General features: G+C 40.8%; 2 protein-coding genes and 1 long non-coding RNA gene across 3 annotated transcripts in view; 1 reads left to right on the top strand and 2 right to left on the bottom strand.

The window, feature by feature from the left end:
- Window positions 1–748, bottom strand: part of LOC112201891 — a 2,022-nt gene extending 1,274 nt beyond the window's left edge. Inside the window, exons 1-2 of the long non-coding RNA XR_002936944.2 lie at window positions 543–748; window positions 323–454 (exon numbers count right to left, since the gene is read on the bottom strand). This is a non-coding gene — a long non-coding RNA (uncharacterized LOC112201891). The remainder of the gene's footprint in view (window positions 1–322; window positions 455–542) is intronic.
- Window positions 749–12,916: 12,168 nt separating this feature from the next.
- LOC112202655 lies at window positions 12,917–15,142 on the top strand. The gene is made up of 2 exons (XM_024343655.2): window positions 12,917–13,166; window positions 13,713–15,142. The coding sequence occupies exon 2, from the start codon at window positions 13,754–13,756 to the stop codon at window positions 14,852–14,854; it is 1,101 nt and encodes a 366-aa protein (XP_024199423.1). The 5' UTR covers window positions 12,917–13,166; window positions 13,713–13,753; the 3' UTR covers window positions 14,855–15,142.
- Window positions 15,143–15,672: 530 nt separating this feature from the next.
- LOC112202654 (amino acid permease 3) lies at window positions 15,673–17,106 on the bottom strand. The gene has a single exon (XM_024343654.2). It carries the CDS (start codon window positions 17,104–17,106, stop codon window positions 15,673–15,675), a length of 1,434 nt encoding a protein of 477 aa, XP_024199422.1.
- Between the last annotated feature and the right edge of the window lie 409 nt (window positions 17,107–17,515).

The following is a 17,515-nucleotide window of genomic DNA, read 5'->3' as shown; positions in this document are numbered from 1 at the left end:
ACAAGGCCAAAAGTGGTTTGGTCAATTGCATCAAACTAAAGCTAGGAACTTGAAAGAAGTGCAGCACATATTAATTGCATGGTGGGCCTCATATAATTGGATATTGGTTAAAATACTGAGCTGAAGAGCAATTAAATGTAGAGGACAAGCTTTTATGGGTAGCTCAAAGACATCGGCCTTCGAGTGCTTAATTGCAGTCATTTTAGTTCAGGGCATGTACTTTAGATTTCTAGGAAATTAAGAACACAAGTGCAGAACGCTATAATTGCGCAACTAGCCAGCCCCAAAATATGAAATTGCGTTTCAAAAGCAAGAGTTATACCTGCAATTCAAGGTTACCCAGTCACTGTGTAGCTCTGATAGAGTGGGCTTTACTCAAGATCAAGAGATACCCAGCCATGTTTTCAACTTTAGAACAATGGAAGAGTGAACTACAAGATGCAAAATTCAAAATCTGCACAAGAGACATTCATCAGATTCTGCAAAATTCGAAATCTGGGTTTCATGGTTTTCAATGTCAAGTTCAAAGTTCAAAATCGTACCTTTTGTGTGATGGTAGTCCGTTTTGCCTCCTACTCACTCCATACCCAGTCCATTTGGTGAAGGATTTGATGAATGCAAGATGGAATATGTGTGTTAAAGACCACCCGTAAAAAGAACAAAAGGGTATTGTTTGTGTTTCTTTCGAAATGGAGAGGATAAGTCTCATATGTGGTTGTGAAAAGCTGAGAAGGGATCAATAAAAAAAAAAAATTGGGTCGACCCATAATGAAATTGGTGCCAGCCAACCCAAAAAAAAAAATGTTAAAAAAAAAGAAGATGAAGGGAGTATTTGGCTGCCAAGCTTTTGTCATTGCGCTAGCTAACTATTTTTTCAGTTGGCTGACCAACTTTTCATGTGTTGGCTAACTCTCTTTGAGTTAGCTGATTTGCATTTCTTCATGCCGTTGGCCAACTTAAAATTTGAACTCCCTTGTTGGCTTACTCTCCCTCACTTGAGCTAAGTGGCCAACTTAAGACTTTTCATGTGTTGGCTTACCCAAAATAGGTTTGTTGGCTTCCTTAAATTTTTCACGTGTTGGCCACCAAGAGCTATCAATTGGCTTTCTTATGATATATTTCCATTTGTTGGCTAAACCTTGACATTGTTCACTCGTTGGCTTCCATGAGCCATTACTCATTTGTTGGCCAACTCTAGTCCTATTAATCGGCTAAACTCAAGTAAGTTATTTGTTGGCTTTCGTTAGCCGATTTGCCTATTCATTCTTCTGTTGCCCGATTTGAACATTAATATTTGTTGGCTTCCATGCGTTCATTGATTTGTTGGCCACTATGAGATATATTCACGTGTTGTCTTACTCAGCCTTGTTAATTGGTTTACTCATGAACAATTCACTTATTTACTCAAACGTCATTTGATCAAGTTGCCCAATTTCTTACTAGAGCGTGAATATAGAAGCCAACTTATCAACTTGGATTTTGGTCACTAAATTTGGTTTGCTAAATTATTGAGTAAGGGTTTAATACTCAAGTTGATGTCCTGAAACCTCGTTCGACGAAGTAAACGTAGCCTAGCCATCAGGGAGGTAATGAGGAACATATATACATGAGTTTTTCAGAAGTCGATTAGGGGGGCAAGTTGACTCAAATTTCTCAACCATTTGGCGACATTCGGCGATGCTTAAGAAACTTGGGGGGGGGGGGGGCAATGTTTGTACCCACATTTGCATGTTCACTCGAACATAGCTAATGTGCATGGTTATTGAATGATTTCTAATTACAATGAGCCGCTCAACGAACAATTGGGTCGATAGCCAGAAATGTTGGCCGATGGATAATTGGACAGTTCATTTAGTCCAAGACGAGTCAAATAAAAGTTAGGCCTTTGGTTATCGGCCGGCCCGTAGTCATCAATTCGACAAGATAGTTATTGTCTAAATGTCCATCGGCCAGTTGTTCAAATCACTCTAGTTAGTTTCCAACTCGAACTCAACATGGGAAGATAGTAGCCGATTGACAGGGAAGGACGATGAGTGATAAAGATGAAATTTGATCAAGTTAGTATTTCAATCGAATTGAAGTTCGTTAGCCGATAAGGAGAGTTCAATTCAAGATAGTCTACTTCAAAATTAATCGTAGCCATTGATGACAACCATCAAAGCCGATCAAGATAGAATCCAGTGTCAAGTCAGCCGGTGATAAGTATTGAAGCCAAATCAAGATAGAGTCACTGAGCCAAGAGGAAGCCGAATTCCCCTCAAATTCAAAGAGTCAAGAGATCAGTTCAAGTCACAGAGCAGGCAATATAAATTGAAGCATCTCCAGAAGACATCACATACACAACTCCAGAAACTCAAGTCATCAAGCTTTTCTTGTTTTCGTCTTTCCTTTTTGCTTAGGTAAAATTTCCTTTTGTCCATTAGTTAGTTTGCTCTGCTAGTTACAATTTCAGTTGCTTTACTTTTCTTGTAGCCTAGTATCAATTTTGAATTGTGTTCTTTGTTTTCTTTCAAACAATAGTTAATAATTTTCAGCCATTCCATATTTCAGTTTTATTGCTCCTTATTGTCTTTATGCTTTACTTGTTTGATCATGCTATTTACTGTTCGTAGTTGCATAGTAGCTATTAATCTTGAAGATTTCATTCGTTACGAGTTCACTTTTACTGTTACTTGTTATTACTTAAATCCAATTGACTTAAGCCCTGTGCCTAACTCACCCAATCTTCAGCCACCAAGTCCTTAGTCTAGAGGCATCGAACTATTAGCCGAGAATAAGTTCCTTCCTCGGCCAACAATCACTCGACGAAGTCAGAAAAGCGTACTACATCTACAATTGCATACTTGGCCTTCTGGCCATATGCTGGCACGCCCTGGAATTCATTCATCAAGAAGGACGTTTGTTCCTTGATTCCTCAGCCATATAGGCCGAGGTGATTTTCAGAGGCAACATCTTTTCGAAGCCCACTGGGGGGGGGGGGGGCAATAACTCCAGAAATGCCGTGTGCTTAAGGAACTTAGTGGCTGAAGGTCGGGTGAGTTAGGTGTGGTCGTGAGAGTATGAGTAAATATGAACTGTCTGGTCAGAGGGCTTAAGTCAATTGGATCCAAGTAATAACAAGTAACAGTAAAAGTGAACTCGTAACGAATGAAATCTTCAAGATTAATAACTACTATGCAACTACGAACAGTAAATAGCATGATCAAACAAGTAAAGCATAAAGACAATAAGGAGCAATAAAACTGAAATATGGAATGGCTGAAAATTATTAACTATTGTTTGAAAGAAAACAAAGAACACAGTTCAAAATCGATACTAGGCTACAAGGAAAGTAAAATAACTGAAATTGTAACTAGCAGAGCAAACTAACTAATGGACAAATGGAAATTCTACCTAAGCAAAAGGTAAGACGAAAACAAGAAAAGCTTGATGGCTTGAGTTTCTGGAGTTGTGTGTGTGTTGTTTTCTGTCGATGCTTCTATTTATATTGGCTGCTCTACGACTTGAACTGATCTCTTAGCCCTTTGAAGTTGAGTGGAATTCGGCCTCCTCTTGGCTCAGTGACTCTATTTTGCTTTGGCTCCAATACTTATCGTCGGCTGACTTGACACTGGACTCTATCTGGATCGGCTCTGATGTCCATTATCATCGGCTGGAACTAATCTTGAAGTAGACTATCTTGGATTGAACTCTCCTTATCAGCTAACGAACTTTAATTCGACTGAAATACTAGATCCCACCTCATCTTTATCGTTTATCATCTTACTTTGTCGATTAGCTATTATCTTTCCAAGTTGAGTTCGAGTTGGAAACTGACTAGAATGACTTGAACAATCGGCCGATGGGCTTTTAGATAATAAATCTCTTTTTCGAATTGATGACTACGGGCTGGCGGATAACTAAAAGCCTAACTTTTATCTGACTCAACTTGGACCAACCAAAGTGTCCAATTATTCATCGGCCACCATTTCTGGCTACCAGCCCAAATTACTTGTAGAGCGGCTCATTGTAATTAGAAGTCATTCAATAACCATGCACATTAGCTACGTCCGAGTGAACATGCAAATGTGGGTACAAACACTTTTCCCATGCTTCTCACTCATATTGTTCATCAATTTTAGTTCCTTTGTCTTGTCTGGAAGTTGAAAGATGCTGCAAACAATGACGATTATTATTCATTCTGGTAATTTGATTATATTGTCCGACCATAGTCTTTGTGTAGCATTTGAAATGTATGATCATAAAGTTCATAGCTTTTTATACTCGTGTTTTCCCAAGCTTTCTATCTCTTATATGTATTGTTTCCCCATTTTAATTTTGTTTTTTATTTTGTTTGAAAATTGAAAAATAATGCAGACTATGAAGAGTACTGTTTTTTTTAATTTTTTTATATTTTATAATTATTATGTCTTTATGTAGCATTTGAAATGTATGATCATAATGTTTTTGTATAGCATTCTATTCCCAAGCTTTCTACCTCTTACATTGTTTTCCTATTTCAATTATTTATTTATTTATTTTTTTTCACTTTTTCTGGAAGTTGAAAGATGCTGCACTATGTTAAAAAATTACTAGAGGTCTAAGTGTCTAACTACTGATTTTGGAGGTAGAAGAGTTTTTCTATTGGAACCTCCGAATTTGCTCACTTGACCTCTATGCTTTTTGCACCTCCTATCAAATTTTCAAATACTAAATTTACTCACTACACCTCACTAAAGTTCCTTAAATAACCTCACTCATATAATTTGCAAACAAACTATTATCTTTAAAATAAAAAAAACTTAGTCATTTCAATGATTAATTATTCTATAATCTTAATTACATGTCTATTCCTTAATCAGACAACATAAATCTCTTATCCAATTAAAAAAATAAAAAATAATTTCTAATCAACAATAAAATAACATGAACTATTGTGTGATTTTTTTTTTAAACTTTTTTTTCTTTTAGTTGTGCAAAAAAAAAAAAGAGTAATAATTTTTTTCTGAATGTTTTTTTTTTCTCTATTTTCTGCACCTCATGATTAATTAATTATTATTTTTTTTAGTTTTTCTATAAATGCTAGCCCTTTTTTTTTTATTATTATTATTTTTTTTTTTACAAATATAATAGATAGACTTAGATTTAGGTTATAATATGATTTATTTTGCTCTCCCTCACAATGTGTTCAACATGTATATCATATATTTTTATGTCACATGATCTTAATCATAGTTTTAGTTATTATTAAATATATATGAATACTTTAATGAGTATGTAGTGAAATTGGAAAATGAAAATAGATAAGGAAAATAATAAAGAATGCAATTTGATTATTATTGAATTGGAAAGTCTAGAGAAATAAAAATAATATTTTTTTGATATAATTATTATCCTTAATAGTCATTTTATAGTAGGTTATATATGTAATTTAATAATTTGATTATGAATGAGGTCAAGTGAGCAGATTTGGAGGTCTCAATAGAAACACTCTTGATAGAACCTCCCAATAAAAGGCTTTTGTTGATTTTTTTGGACGATAAGCATTTTGGAAATATTAGAGAGGTATAGATAGCATATTAGTTATTTTCAAAAGTAAATTGAAGGTCTATTAAATGGAGAGATCTAAATACCAATTTATAGAGATATGATCATATGAATAGAAAATCATGACTACGCAAGATAATAAATTTGGGATTGTTTAAGGATATCTCTATTTGTGTTTGGCCCAAACTCTAGGTTACTTGACCTAGTGGTAATAGGGTTAAATTAGAAGGATCTAGATTCCTATTCAATGTACGATTACTTTCCTTGTACGATTGGGATTCTATGTATTGTAATCCTCTATATAAAGAGGCCCCTATTATCAATGAGAATACACAGCAAATTCCTCTCAAATTCAGTTTCTCTAAAACACGTTATCAGCACGAGCCCTAACCCTGAAACCCTAAATTCGTAGCCTTCAAATCCCAGAAACCTCAGCCGCCCAACTCGAAGATCTCAACTCCAGGAGTCCGAAACCGACGGCCCCATCCCCAAAACCGGCCGGCCAACCACCGAACCGGCCACCGGAAGAAGCAACAGTTCCCCTGCCCGGTTCAAAGCTTTCCTCACCACCTCCTGCAGCCATACTGGTCTCCCTGCAGCACCTCCACCCCAGAAACCCGGAACCAGAAAATTCCCCACCGGAACCGGCCTAGAATCATCCGAACCGGCCACCAGAAAAGATTGATACCGAACCGGCAGAAAGAAAAGAAAAAAAAAAAAGGGAGAAGTAGAGCCGCAGCCCAAGCCGAGCCCGAGCCGCTGCCTGAGGCCCAGCAGCCTGAAGCCCAATAAACAAGACCCTGCTGACGTCATCCTTGCGTCATCCGCACCCACGTCAGCAAGCCACGTCAGCTCCAGTCAGCAAGCCACGTCAGCATCGGTGCCACGTCAACGCTGGTCAACCCTCCGGTCAACCACCGCCGGCAACTTTTCCGGCCGACTTCCGGGGACTTTTCCGGCCGACTTCCGGCGACTTTTCCGGCCGACTTCCGGCGACTTTTCCGGCCGACTTCCGGCGACTTTTCCGGCCAACTTCCGGTGACTTTTTCCGGTCAGCTACAGTAACTCCGCAGATACAGTACTCCGGCAGCTACAGTAAATTTCCGGCGACGACTTTTCTGGCCATCTTTTAAGGTAATTTTTATAAAAGTTCCCGTTTTGAAGTTTTTTTTTTTCAATTTCTTCTTCTTTTCTCGGGGACTTCCAACATCCCTTCTTCTACCCCCCTTTCTTCTTCATAGGGGAGACCAATAGCCGAACTGTGGGGGTTCGTGCTCACTCCAAGCTTGGAGCTTGTAGAGTCCTCCAAACTTAGAGTTTGTTGAGAAGAAAACGATCGACCACATACATCGTCGTTTCGATCTAATCCAAAACCCCTCTTGGAATCGGATTTTCTTGGAAGCGACTACGCTCAGAAAAATCCCTAATTTCTTGGAAGCGACTACGCTAAGAAATTATATAGTTTTTCGTGGTAGCCTTCTTCGCTCCGAAACTAACCCTATTTTCTTGTTGTTTTTCAGGATGAATAACCTGAACAAGTTGAGCTTCGCTCCACTAGAGACAACAGGCGCAGGATACCACAAGTGGGTCCGTGATGTGCGCCAGCATCTTAAGGCTGATGGGATCCTAAGTACGATCCAAGAGCCAAGTCAGGACGTACGTACTCCTCAACAAGCTGCTGCTTTTGAAGCAAATAGAGCTACGAGAGAGGCGAATGAAGCTAAAGCCATCATTCTCATGACAAGGCACATGAATGACGCGCTCCAAAATGAGTACCTCAATGAGGAAGACCCAAGAAAACTATGGGTGGAACTCGAGCAGCGTTTTGGCAACGTCCGTGATTCCCTGCTTCCAGACTTAGAAGTGAGATGGCATAGCCTCCGCTTCTGTGATTTCAAGTCTGTACTTGACTACAATTCAGAAGCACTTCGTATCAAGTCTATGATGGAATTCTGTGGGCAGAACATCACTGATACGATGTTGATCGAGAAGACTCTCTCCACCTTCCCCGTCTCTGCATTGATGATAGCCAAAAACTATCGAATTGATGTCAATGCTAGACGCATCACAAGATTTCATGAGCTAATTGGCGCCATGAACGTAGCTGAAAAGCACGACAACATACTTGTGAAGAACTATAACTCTAGACCCGTGGGAACCAAGTCAATTCCGGAGTCTAATTATAGTCGCGCCCCCAAGGGAGGACGCAAGGAGCGAAACCCTAAGAGTAGGGATATTTCTGGACGTTCTGGTCCATATTCTCGCCCTAAAGAGGAAGGAAATCGCCAAGATAGGCGTACACGGAACCGTGGAGGTAAACGTGTAAAGAGAGAGAGAGGCCAAGCCTCCGGTTATGGTGGTAACGCCACCAAAGGCAATAACCGTCTACAAAACGCCCCCAGAGCGCCTCGATCAAGGGAATCTGACCATAATGATGCTTGTCTCAGATGTGGATTAAGTGGACATTGGGCAAAGAAGTGTACTGCATCCCAGAATGTTGCAAACGCATACAAGATGTATCGTGAAGCAAGGGAGGCACATTAAATGGAACAAGAAGGTCAAGATGGAGATCTCGATCTAAGGGTGGAAGACTACAAGGATCAAGACCCAGAAACTGGCGATTTTGATTAAGTCTTTCTATTTCCAAGAAATGTAGGCAATTGCCATATTATTTTTGTAGTAGATGCCAATGCTATTAGTCTTTCTTCAAAGTAGGCGCATGCAATGTGAGTGTGATGTCTAGGAAGGTTTTGAGATCAGTGGTACTTAAGTGAGCCTCGCTCCACCGACATCTCTCTACTCACCTGGTCACATTTACATTGGAATTACCGAAAGGAGTTAGACGACTACCATTGTTTTGCATTAACTAGTTTATTGGATTAGATTTCCTTTGGTTAAAGAAACGATGATATAATTCCGTTTGGCTTATTAATAAAAGTTGAGTTCTTTTCTTTATGACTCCTTTTTTTAATTACGAGCTTTTCTTTTAGGAATGGATGAACTTCAATGTCTTGCGGATAGTGCGACTACGCACACCATTCTACGACATAGGCAATTATTCTTGGAGATGTTGCCTACTTATTCATCTGTGACTACGATGGCTGGGCCATCAAGTTTAGTTCAAGGACATGGAATGGCCCAATTCCTTTTGCCCAATGGCACCTTGATTAAAGTCACTGAAGCTCTCTACGCTCCTAAGACGAATCGAACCTTATTGAGCTTTAAAGATATTAGAGCCAACGGATTCCATGCGGAAACGCATAGTGAGAACGGAATAGAATTCCTTTGCATTACCTCTAATGATTGCGGAAGAAAGCGCATCTTAGAGAAGCTTATGTGTCAATCTAGTGGACTTTATGTCACTACAATTCGACCTATTGAATCCAATAATGTCATAAGAGAAGACCTCTTGGATTCAAACACATATTGGCTTTGGCATGACCGACTAGGACATCCTGGTCGTGATATGATGCTCCGTATACTAAAGACTTCACACGGACATCCATTCTTTAGAGTGAGAAGAAGCAAGAATCGAAAATTGATTCCAGGACTTAGCAAGACCGCAACAATTGCAGCATCTGGAGCTGCAGCCGTCTTGGGGCGCCATAGGGCCGCCCAAGTGGTGACGCCATTAATGGCGCCAACCATGAGCATAACGCCATGGTTGTTCCTCCTAATGGCTCTAACGCCATAATGGGAGATGTAGTCACACACTTTGCTTCTAATAGCGCTACAGACGCTCAGGCCCAACCAAAATCCTCATTGGTTGCTTCTAAGGCCCCTCGCTCTTTCTGCAAAGCCTGTTCCTTCGGGAAATTAGGACCGAGACCGTCCTACGCAAAGGATCCCAAAATACTCATTCCGTTCTTACAGAGGATCCAAGGGGATATCTGTGGACCAATTCAACCACCATGCGGACCTTTCAAATACTTTATGGTATTGGTTGATGCATCGACACGCTGGTCACATGTCGCGCTATTGTCCACTCGAAATGCTGCTTATGCTAAACTCCTCGCCCAGATTATCCGTCTACGGGCTCACTACCCTGACCATCCTATTAAGTCAATTCGACTTGATAATGCTGGGGAGTTTACATCGTAAACATTCGATGACTATTGCATGTCACTGGGAATTGATGTAGAGCATCCAGTTCCCCATGTTCATACCCAAAATGGTCTCGCAGAAGCCGCTATCAAACGACTACAGATGATAGCACGGACATTGGTTATGCGCACCAATCTCCCTATTTCTGCTTGGGGATATGCAATATTGCATGCAGCGACGCTAATTCGTCTACGACCCACTGCCACCCAATCTTACTCTGCGTTACAGCTAGTGACTGGATACGAGCCTGATATCTCGCACTTACGCATCTTTGGGTGTGCCATTTATGTGCCTATTACGCCGCCACAGCGTACTAAGATGGGTCCACAACGACGAATGGGCATTTATGTTGGATATGAATCTCCAGCGATAGTCCGCTACCTTGAACCCTTGACAGGCGATCTCTTTACCGCTAGATTTGCGGATTGTCACTTTGATGAGACAGTCTTCCCATCGTTGGGGGGAGATAAGAACACATATGTTCAACAGGAACGACAGGAATTGTCGTGGTCTGTCCCCACTATGTCTCATCTCGATCCCCGTACCGCACAGTCCGAACTTGAAGTGCGAAGAATAATCGAGCTCCAGAACGTAGCAGACGCTCTGCCTGATGCGTTTTCTGATGTTGCCAAAGTGACGAGATCACACATACTTGCTGCAAACGTGCCTGCAAGGATCGATGTCCCAAATACTGGACATCACACCTCTCCTGTGACACCAGGAGATGGCGCCATTGCCCAACATGGCAATGATGTGGCATCTATGGCCGCAGGTCCCGCAAGAAAGCGCGGTAGACCGATTGGTTAGAAGGATACTCGCCCTAGAAAGAGAGCGAACGAGGCACAAACAAATCCTTTGATCATCGATACTCAAAATCCGTCCCATGACAATGTTCCGGATTATGGTTATGTCCAAGAGACATCTTTGGGGATGCCTCATTGTCAGAACCTATCCCTGAGAACGTAGAGATCTCTGTTAATTACACTAGTGTACATGGGACGTGGGAAAGAAACTCCATCATCATTGATGATGTATTCGCGTATTCAGTGGCGCGTGAGATTATTGAGACCGATGACATCGAACCACGCTCCGTTGATGAATGCCAACGTAGAGCCGATTGGCCAAAATGGAAAGATGCGATCCAGGCAGAACTTGATTCTCTAGCGAAAAGAAAGGTATTCGGACCAGTTATGCCAATACCGCCCAACACCAAACCAGTTGGTCACAAATGGGTATTCGTTAGAAAGCGTAATGAGAAAAACGAGATTGTAAGGTACAAAGCTCGCCTTGTGGCGCAAGGTTTCTCACAACGCCCTGGGATCGACTACGAGGAGACCTATTCTCTCGTAATGGACGTCATAACGTTCCGCTACCTTGTCAGTTTGGTAGTTTCCGAAAAACTGAACATGCAGCTTATGGATGTGGTTACTGCGTATCTATATGGGGATCTAGATACAGAGATATACATGAAGATTCCAGACGGAATTCAGTTACCCAAATCAAGTGGCTCTAAACCACGGAGCGCGTTTGCAATTAGACTAAAACGCTCACTATATGGATTGAAACAATCCGGACGGATGTGGTATAACCGTCTAAGTGACTACTTGATTGGAAAGGGATATGTCAACAATGAACTATGCCCATGTGTGTTCATAAAAGGGACAAGTTCCGGATTTGCAATAGTAGCGGTTTATGTCGATGACATGAACATAATTGGCACCCTTAAAGAGTTAAGGGAAACCGCTGAACACTTGAAATCCGAGTTTGAGATGAAAGATCTTGGGAAAACACGGTTTTGCCTCGGTTTAGAACTTGAGCACCGTAGAGATGGTATCCTGATTCATCAATCAGCTTATACCCAAAAGATGCTTAGGCGTTTCAACACTGATAAGATTAAGCCTTCAAGCACCCCAATGGTCGTCCGTAGTCTTGATCCAAAGAAAGATCAATTTCGTCCAAAAGATGACGATGAAGAAGTGCTAGAGGCAGAAGTGCCCTACCTAAGTGCAATAGGCGCATTATTGTACTTAGCACAATGCACAAGACCGGATATCTCATTCGCTGTGAACTTGCTAGCTAGATATAGCTCTGCGCCTACACGACGCCATTGGAGTGGTGTTAAAGATATCTTTCGATACCTAAGTGGTACGATCGATATGAGCTTGTTCTATTCCTTCAGAGAGAAGATGGATTCGGACCCATCAAGTGCCAGGGACGCCACACATGGTGGACTGCGTTCCCTCTCCCCATCCCAAAACGATATAAGTGTTTTGGAAGGTTTTGCTGATGCTGGGTACCTCTCTGACCCACACAAAGGTCGCTCCCAAACTGGTTATGTTTTCACCATGGGAAAAACCGCGATATCTTGGAGGTCTACAAAGCAGACCTTAGTCGCCACCTCTTCGAATCATGCAGAGATTATTGCTCTTCACGAAGCAGTTCGTGAATGTATATGGCTTCGATCCATAGTTACGCATATTCGAAGTAATTGTGGTTTGAAGTCTACCACAGATGAGCCAACGAGCATTTATGAGGATAATGCTGCTTGCATTGAACAAATGAAGCAAGGCTACATCAAAGGCGACAACACCAAGCATATATCGCCTAAATTCTTCTACAATCAGCAACAACAGAAGCTCCTCAAGATCAAAGTAAACCAGGTTCGATCTGAGGACAATGAGGCAGACTTATTTACTAAGTCATTGCCCAAATCCACGTTCGAGAAACATGTGGCAAGAATTGGCTTGCGGAAATTATCTGAACTCCCATGATCGTAGTTATCAGGGGGAGGCGCAGACATCAGGGGGAGACGTCTACATGTTCAGCTCGAAACGTGAAGGGTGTGTTGTGCTCTTTTTCCCCTTCGACCGAGGTTATTTTTGTCCCACTGGGTTTTTGTTACTCGGCAAGGTTTTTAACGAGGCAACGAGAGAAGCACCACGTTTGGACAACACAAGGGGGAGTGTTTAAGGATATCTCTATTTGTGTTTGGCCCAAACTCTAGGTTACTTGACCTAGTGGTAATAGGGTTAAATTAGAAGGATCTAGATTCCTATTCAATGTACGATTACTTTCCTTGTACGATTGAGATTCTATGTATTGTAATCCTCTATATAAAGAGGCCCCTATTATCAATGAGAATACACAGCAAATTCCTCTCAAATTCAGTTTCTCTAAAACAGGGATTGCTTTTTTTTCTTTTTCCTTTTACAATTGAGCTGGGCTTTTTGGTAAAACCTGTACAACCATTTGAAATGTTACCCTAAATAAAAATTACATCGCAAGTCCTCCTTTCTTCATTCACCGACTTCTTGGCTCTCTCACAGTCACTGCTTCTTCTCCCTGACTAGTTTGATTCTAATGCCTTAAAACCTAAACCTGACCCCAAAGCTTCGATCTTTACCCATATCATCGTCCTCCGGATCCAGGCGCAAGATGGGTCATTCTTGTTTAGTTGTATAAGTATTTTGCAGTTCTCAACGCTGTCTATTTCTCTGTTCTCATTTCTCAATTCTCAACGCCTCCTTTGCAGCAAGGTACTCTCCCATTTCCTATTTACTTATGTTTGAACTTTTTGGTTCTTTTTATCTGTTGGGTTTTGAATTATGATTAAGAACTAAAACGTATATAATGAACTGGGTTCTCTTGCTTGATTGAGATAACTAGCCTGAAGGGCTGTACTCTGTAGGAGTTATGTTAGTAAAGAATAGACCGTCTTATTTTGACTATGCTTTGGTGAATATGTCCTTCCATTTTGTCTTTTCTTACTGACTCTCTTCTCCCTCTTACAACCCAAATTCTATTTCTCTGTGAACTCAGATGAATCTTCTCGACAACCTTTAAGCCACATTTGTAGGAGCCTAGGAAGCTTTGTTCTCCTGCACATAGCAAAATTTTGGTTGAATTTATGGTTATTTACTGCTAAGTATAGATTCTTATAATAATGCATGGATAGTAGGGTTGGTTACTTGGTTATTGTCACATTACTTTGACTTGCATTTTCTCTGTTTAGTTGCATTCACTGCTATGACTGAACTGAGTGTTGTTTTGTTACGATAATTTTGCCTCAAATTGATGCTCAGGATCCGAGTGTTTGTACATTGCACTCTCTTTAAAGGTCACTATGAGTCCAAGGATTAAAGCTTCCTCCAAGGTGAGTAAGAAAAATACCATTGCGCGTACAGTTTGTCGGCGATCACCTTCTGTCACCAAACGTGTTCGTAACCAAAAAGTTAAGTTGTGCTATGAAACCAGCACTTTGAAACGTAACATCATCAGTGAGCGTCCTTTTGAACTAGAGGATGTTGGTGAAGATTTCACTAATATTATTAACAAACGTCAGTGGAATTCCCTGATAGATTATAATGATCCACCAAATGCCACTCTGGTCAAAGAATTCTATGCTCGTCTTGCTGAGGATACTGGTACCGATCAGGATAAAGTTTATGTCAGGAAAAAGTTGGTACCTTTTAACCCTGAGGTTATTCGATGTACTCTCAATCTTCCTCCTTGTAGTTTACCCGACAGCTATGCCACTTTCAAGAAAATGATTGACAGAAAGAAGCAGCACTTGCCTTCTGACCTTCGTGATTCTGGGACCGGTCATGGTGAAATGCCATCATCAAACTATGGATGTCTGACAGATCTCCATAGGACCCTTGCTCAGCTCAGTAGATCATCTATTTGGCCTTCTAGTCAAGTATCATGGCTTTCAAATCGTTTGACCTGTTTAATTTGGCTCATCACTCAAGACGCAGTTGAAATCCCCTTACATGAAATCATTTATGATTGGATCTGTAAAGCAGCCAAGAGCAAGAAGTCATGTTTGGGCTTTCCTTGTCTTATCACCAAAATTGGTCATGATGCAGGAGTTTCTTTCCGAGTGCACGATAAGTTTATGAAGCTTCCGGAGCCTGTTGACAGTGTCAATAAGGTCAAGAGTGATGCTCATATAAAATTTTCCAACTCAAATCGTTCTTCAAGTAGTGCCCCTGTTGCCTCTTCTGGTCTGCATGATGATGCTTCTTTAACTTCGAATCCAATGTTGTGCGACTTGCAGAGTTCAATTATCGCTGTGGAAAAGGGGATAGCTTGCCTTAAGAATGCTGTCTCTCATGTTACTCAAGATACCATAGGTGACAATATTACTGGTTTGACTACCCGCATGTCTGCTTTGAAAGCTGAGTTAATTTCCATTACTAACGCTTTCGCTCATGGTTCTTGAGATGTTGTTGATGATCATATGTATTACCAATATTACTGTTTTGAAAGGGCTTGAAAGAAGTTTCCGTAAGACAGGGCTCGAGCTTTTGAAGTTTCCTCGTAAAATGTCCAAGCATTCCAACACAGATGTTGCTACAGGTGGTTGTGGTTATTTGGGCCGGAGCGAGAAAAGCTTAAATTTTTTGGGGGCTCTTTTGGACACTTAAACGTTACTTTCTTTTGCAACGGGTGTACTTCGAATTTGTGCCTTTTCTTATAATTGATATTCGAATTTGAGACTTTTCTTAAACTGTCAACCCCATTCCTAGATTATTCTAATGTGAATATCACCATCAGTGTTAAAAAAAATGATAATAATTAAAAAAAAAAAAAACCATTAAGGCACCAACGAACCTCTATATGATTATGAAAAGTAGTTTTGTTAGTTAAAATATATATATATTTTTTGATAGAGATAACCCTAAAAATCTCACAATAAAAAGTTTTGTGCCTATATTTGCAGATTTTCATTTCCCTTTTGACCTCAGACTCTGCTGGCTTACTCTGTCCTCACCAAGCTCAAGGTCTCTGAAGTAGCTTCGTACCCAAGACCCAACCCGCAAACACCATAGCTTCCATGGCCAAAATCTCACATGTATAAAAATTTGCTGCTGCTATATCAATGCAACACTGATCATTAATATAAAAATCTAGAAGTCAAACAACCTTAACTAGTTACATTATAAAGTTGAGACAACAAAATGTAATAAAACTAGGAACTGCTAATCAATGAAGAAATTGTAATGCTAATTTTAATTAAACCGGATCACTCTTAGGTGACTAGTAACTGGTCTTGAATGGCTTGAAGGATTTGAGGTCAAGAATCACACCAGCAATGGAGCCAGCAGCAGATGATATGGTTATTATGAGACAAACAACACTTAGGATCTGGAGGCAAATCCACCTTTTGCTCCACTTTCGTATCCTCTTCTGCTCAATGTACATCTCTATTGGGAAGTAAATTGTGAGAGGCCAGAATCCCAAAGCACCGAGAATTCCAACGACATCGTTAAAGAACGGGAGGAGCATAGATATTAGAGTGGCCACAATCACAAAGGCAGTCCTCCACACTGATCTGAAGAGGTTAATGTTGCAGTGGCAGAAACAGGGGACACGTACCCTGATTTCTCTTGTAATGAAATTACTGTCCGGGTACTTTTCGGCTGCTGCTTTCTCAACAAAGGCGAAAAAGGGTTGGCAAAAGACTTGGTATCCGCCAACAAGGTGGACTACTATGGCAACGTTGGCAATGTCTAGGAGCCAATAAGGGTTGTAGAAGCCAAAACCAGTGAGCAAGTTCCCAGGGGCTAAGTCTCCAAAAGCAGCGTAGCCCATGCAGCCACATAGCATGTAGAAAACGGTTGAAACTGCAACGCTAATTATTGTGGCCTTCTTCATTGTCTTGGCTTCAGATGGTGGTGATCTAATTGTGTCCTGAATTTCCAACAAAATAAGAGAGAAAGAGTAGGCAAAAGCTATGTTACCAAGTGCTTGGAATCTCCTCCACATCTTTTGGGTTTCAGTCACACTTCCAATGCTTATTCCAGTCATACTTCCCATGATGGTTCTGGTTTCTGCAACTTTGGCAATCCCAAGTCCTAGTCCAATTGTGGAGTAAGTGAATGACATAACCGCCGCAACAATGGAGAGCCACCACAACTGGTCGAAGTTTGGAATCTGCGACAATACGATTTGCATGATGCCGAAAGCAATCATGTACGGGTTGCTGTTGATATGGCATGGATCTTTCCCGCCACTCTTGTGGAAGCAGTTTGATCTCTTTATTGCCATCATGCTTATAGATGCTGCTATAGTGTATCCAATGGCACTTCCGACTAGGTTCAAGTACTGAACAACTCCACAAATCTTGACCTTAGCACCACCTAGGTTGGATTTAACAGCATCCATGTATGTGTAGTTCCTTTTTCCGGTGTCAGGATCATTGTTGCGATAGCAATCGGAGAGCAGAGTTGAAGTGTAGTAAGTCACCCAAGAGAACAAGAGAATGACTACTGGGCCAGCAATCCATCCAAGCTGAGCTATTGCCCAAGCCAAGGACAGAACCCCAGAGCCAATTACTGCCGTTGTTATGTGAGCACTTGCAGTCCAAAGCGTTCCACTTCTTCTGGGTCGTCCATCATCATCAAAGCATTCGGAGTTTCCCTGTGGCGGTATGTCTATTGAGACATCACAAACTTTGTTGTTGGGAAACATGTGCTTCTTGTTATCACTGATATTGAAAGAAGTGTCTCGGAATTTACTGAATGCCTAATACAAAGCTTCTGAATTTACTGAATGCATTATGCAAAGCTTGATGTGTTTATATATAGACTACGAAGCCAAATTAAAATCTTAAAAGGAGTATTAATTGAAGTCATACATGGAAATGAAACCAGTCCGAAAATGAAAATGAAAAACAAACCCAAAATGAATAGGAGTCCAAATCGAAATATGATTTGAATTCGATGCTTAAGCTGGGAGAGTGACCGATGTAATATTGTCTCTATATAAAATGAAAATGATACACAAACCCTAAATGAATAGGAGTCCAAAATCCAAATCGAAATATGATTTGAATTGGATGCTTCTAGCAAATTGGGGGAGCGAGCGTCTGTTTAGTGAA

Source organism: Rosa chinensis, chromosome 5 (genome assembly GCF_002994745.2).
Source record: "Rosa chinensis cultivar Old Blush chromosome 5, RchiOBHm-V2, whole genome shotgun sequence".
NCBI lineage: Eukaryota > Viridiplantae > Streptophyta > Magnoliopsida > Rosales > Rosaceae > Rosa > Rosa chinensis.
The sequence above is the reverse complement of the archived record's forward strand: the minus strand, read 5'-3'. Positions and strand labels throughout refer to the sequence as shown.

Excerpts from the sequence above, each read along its gene's own strand:
- LOC112202655 (XM_024343655.2), top strand. The coding sequence starts at position 13,754 with ATGAGTCCAAGGATTAAAGCTTCCTCCAAGGTGAGTAAGAAAAATACC.
- LOC112202654 (XM_024343654.2), bottom strand. The coding sequence starts at position 17,106 with ATGTTTCCCAACAACAAAGTTTGTGATGTCTCAATAGACATACCGCCA.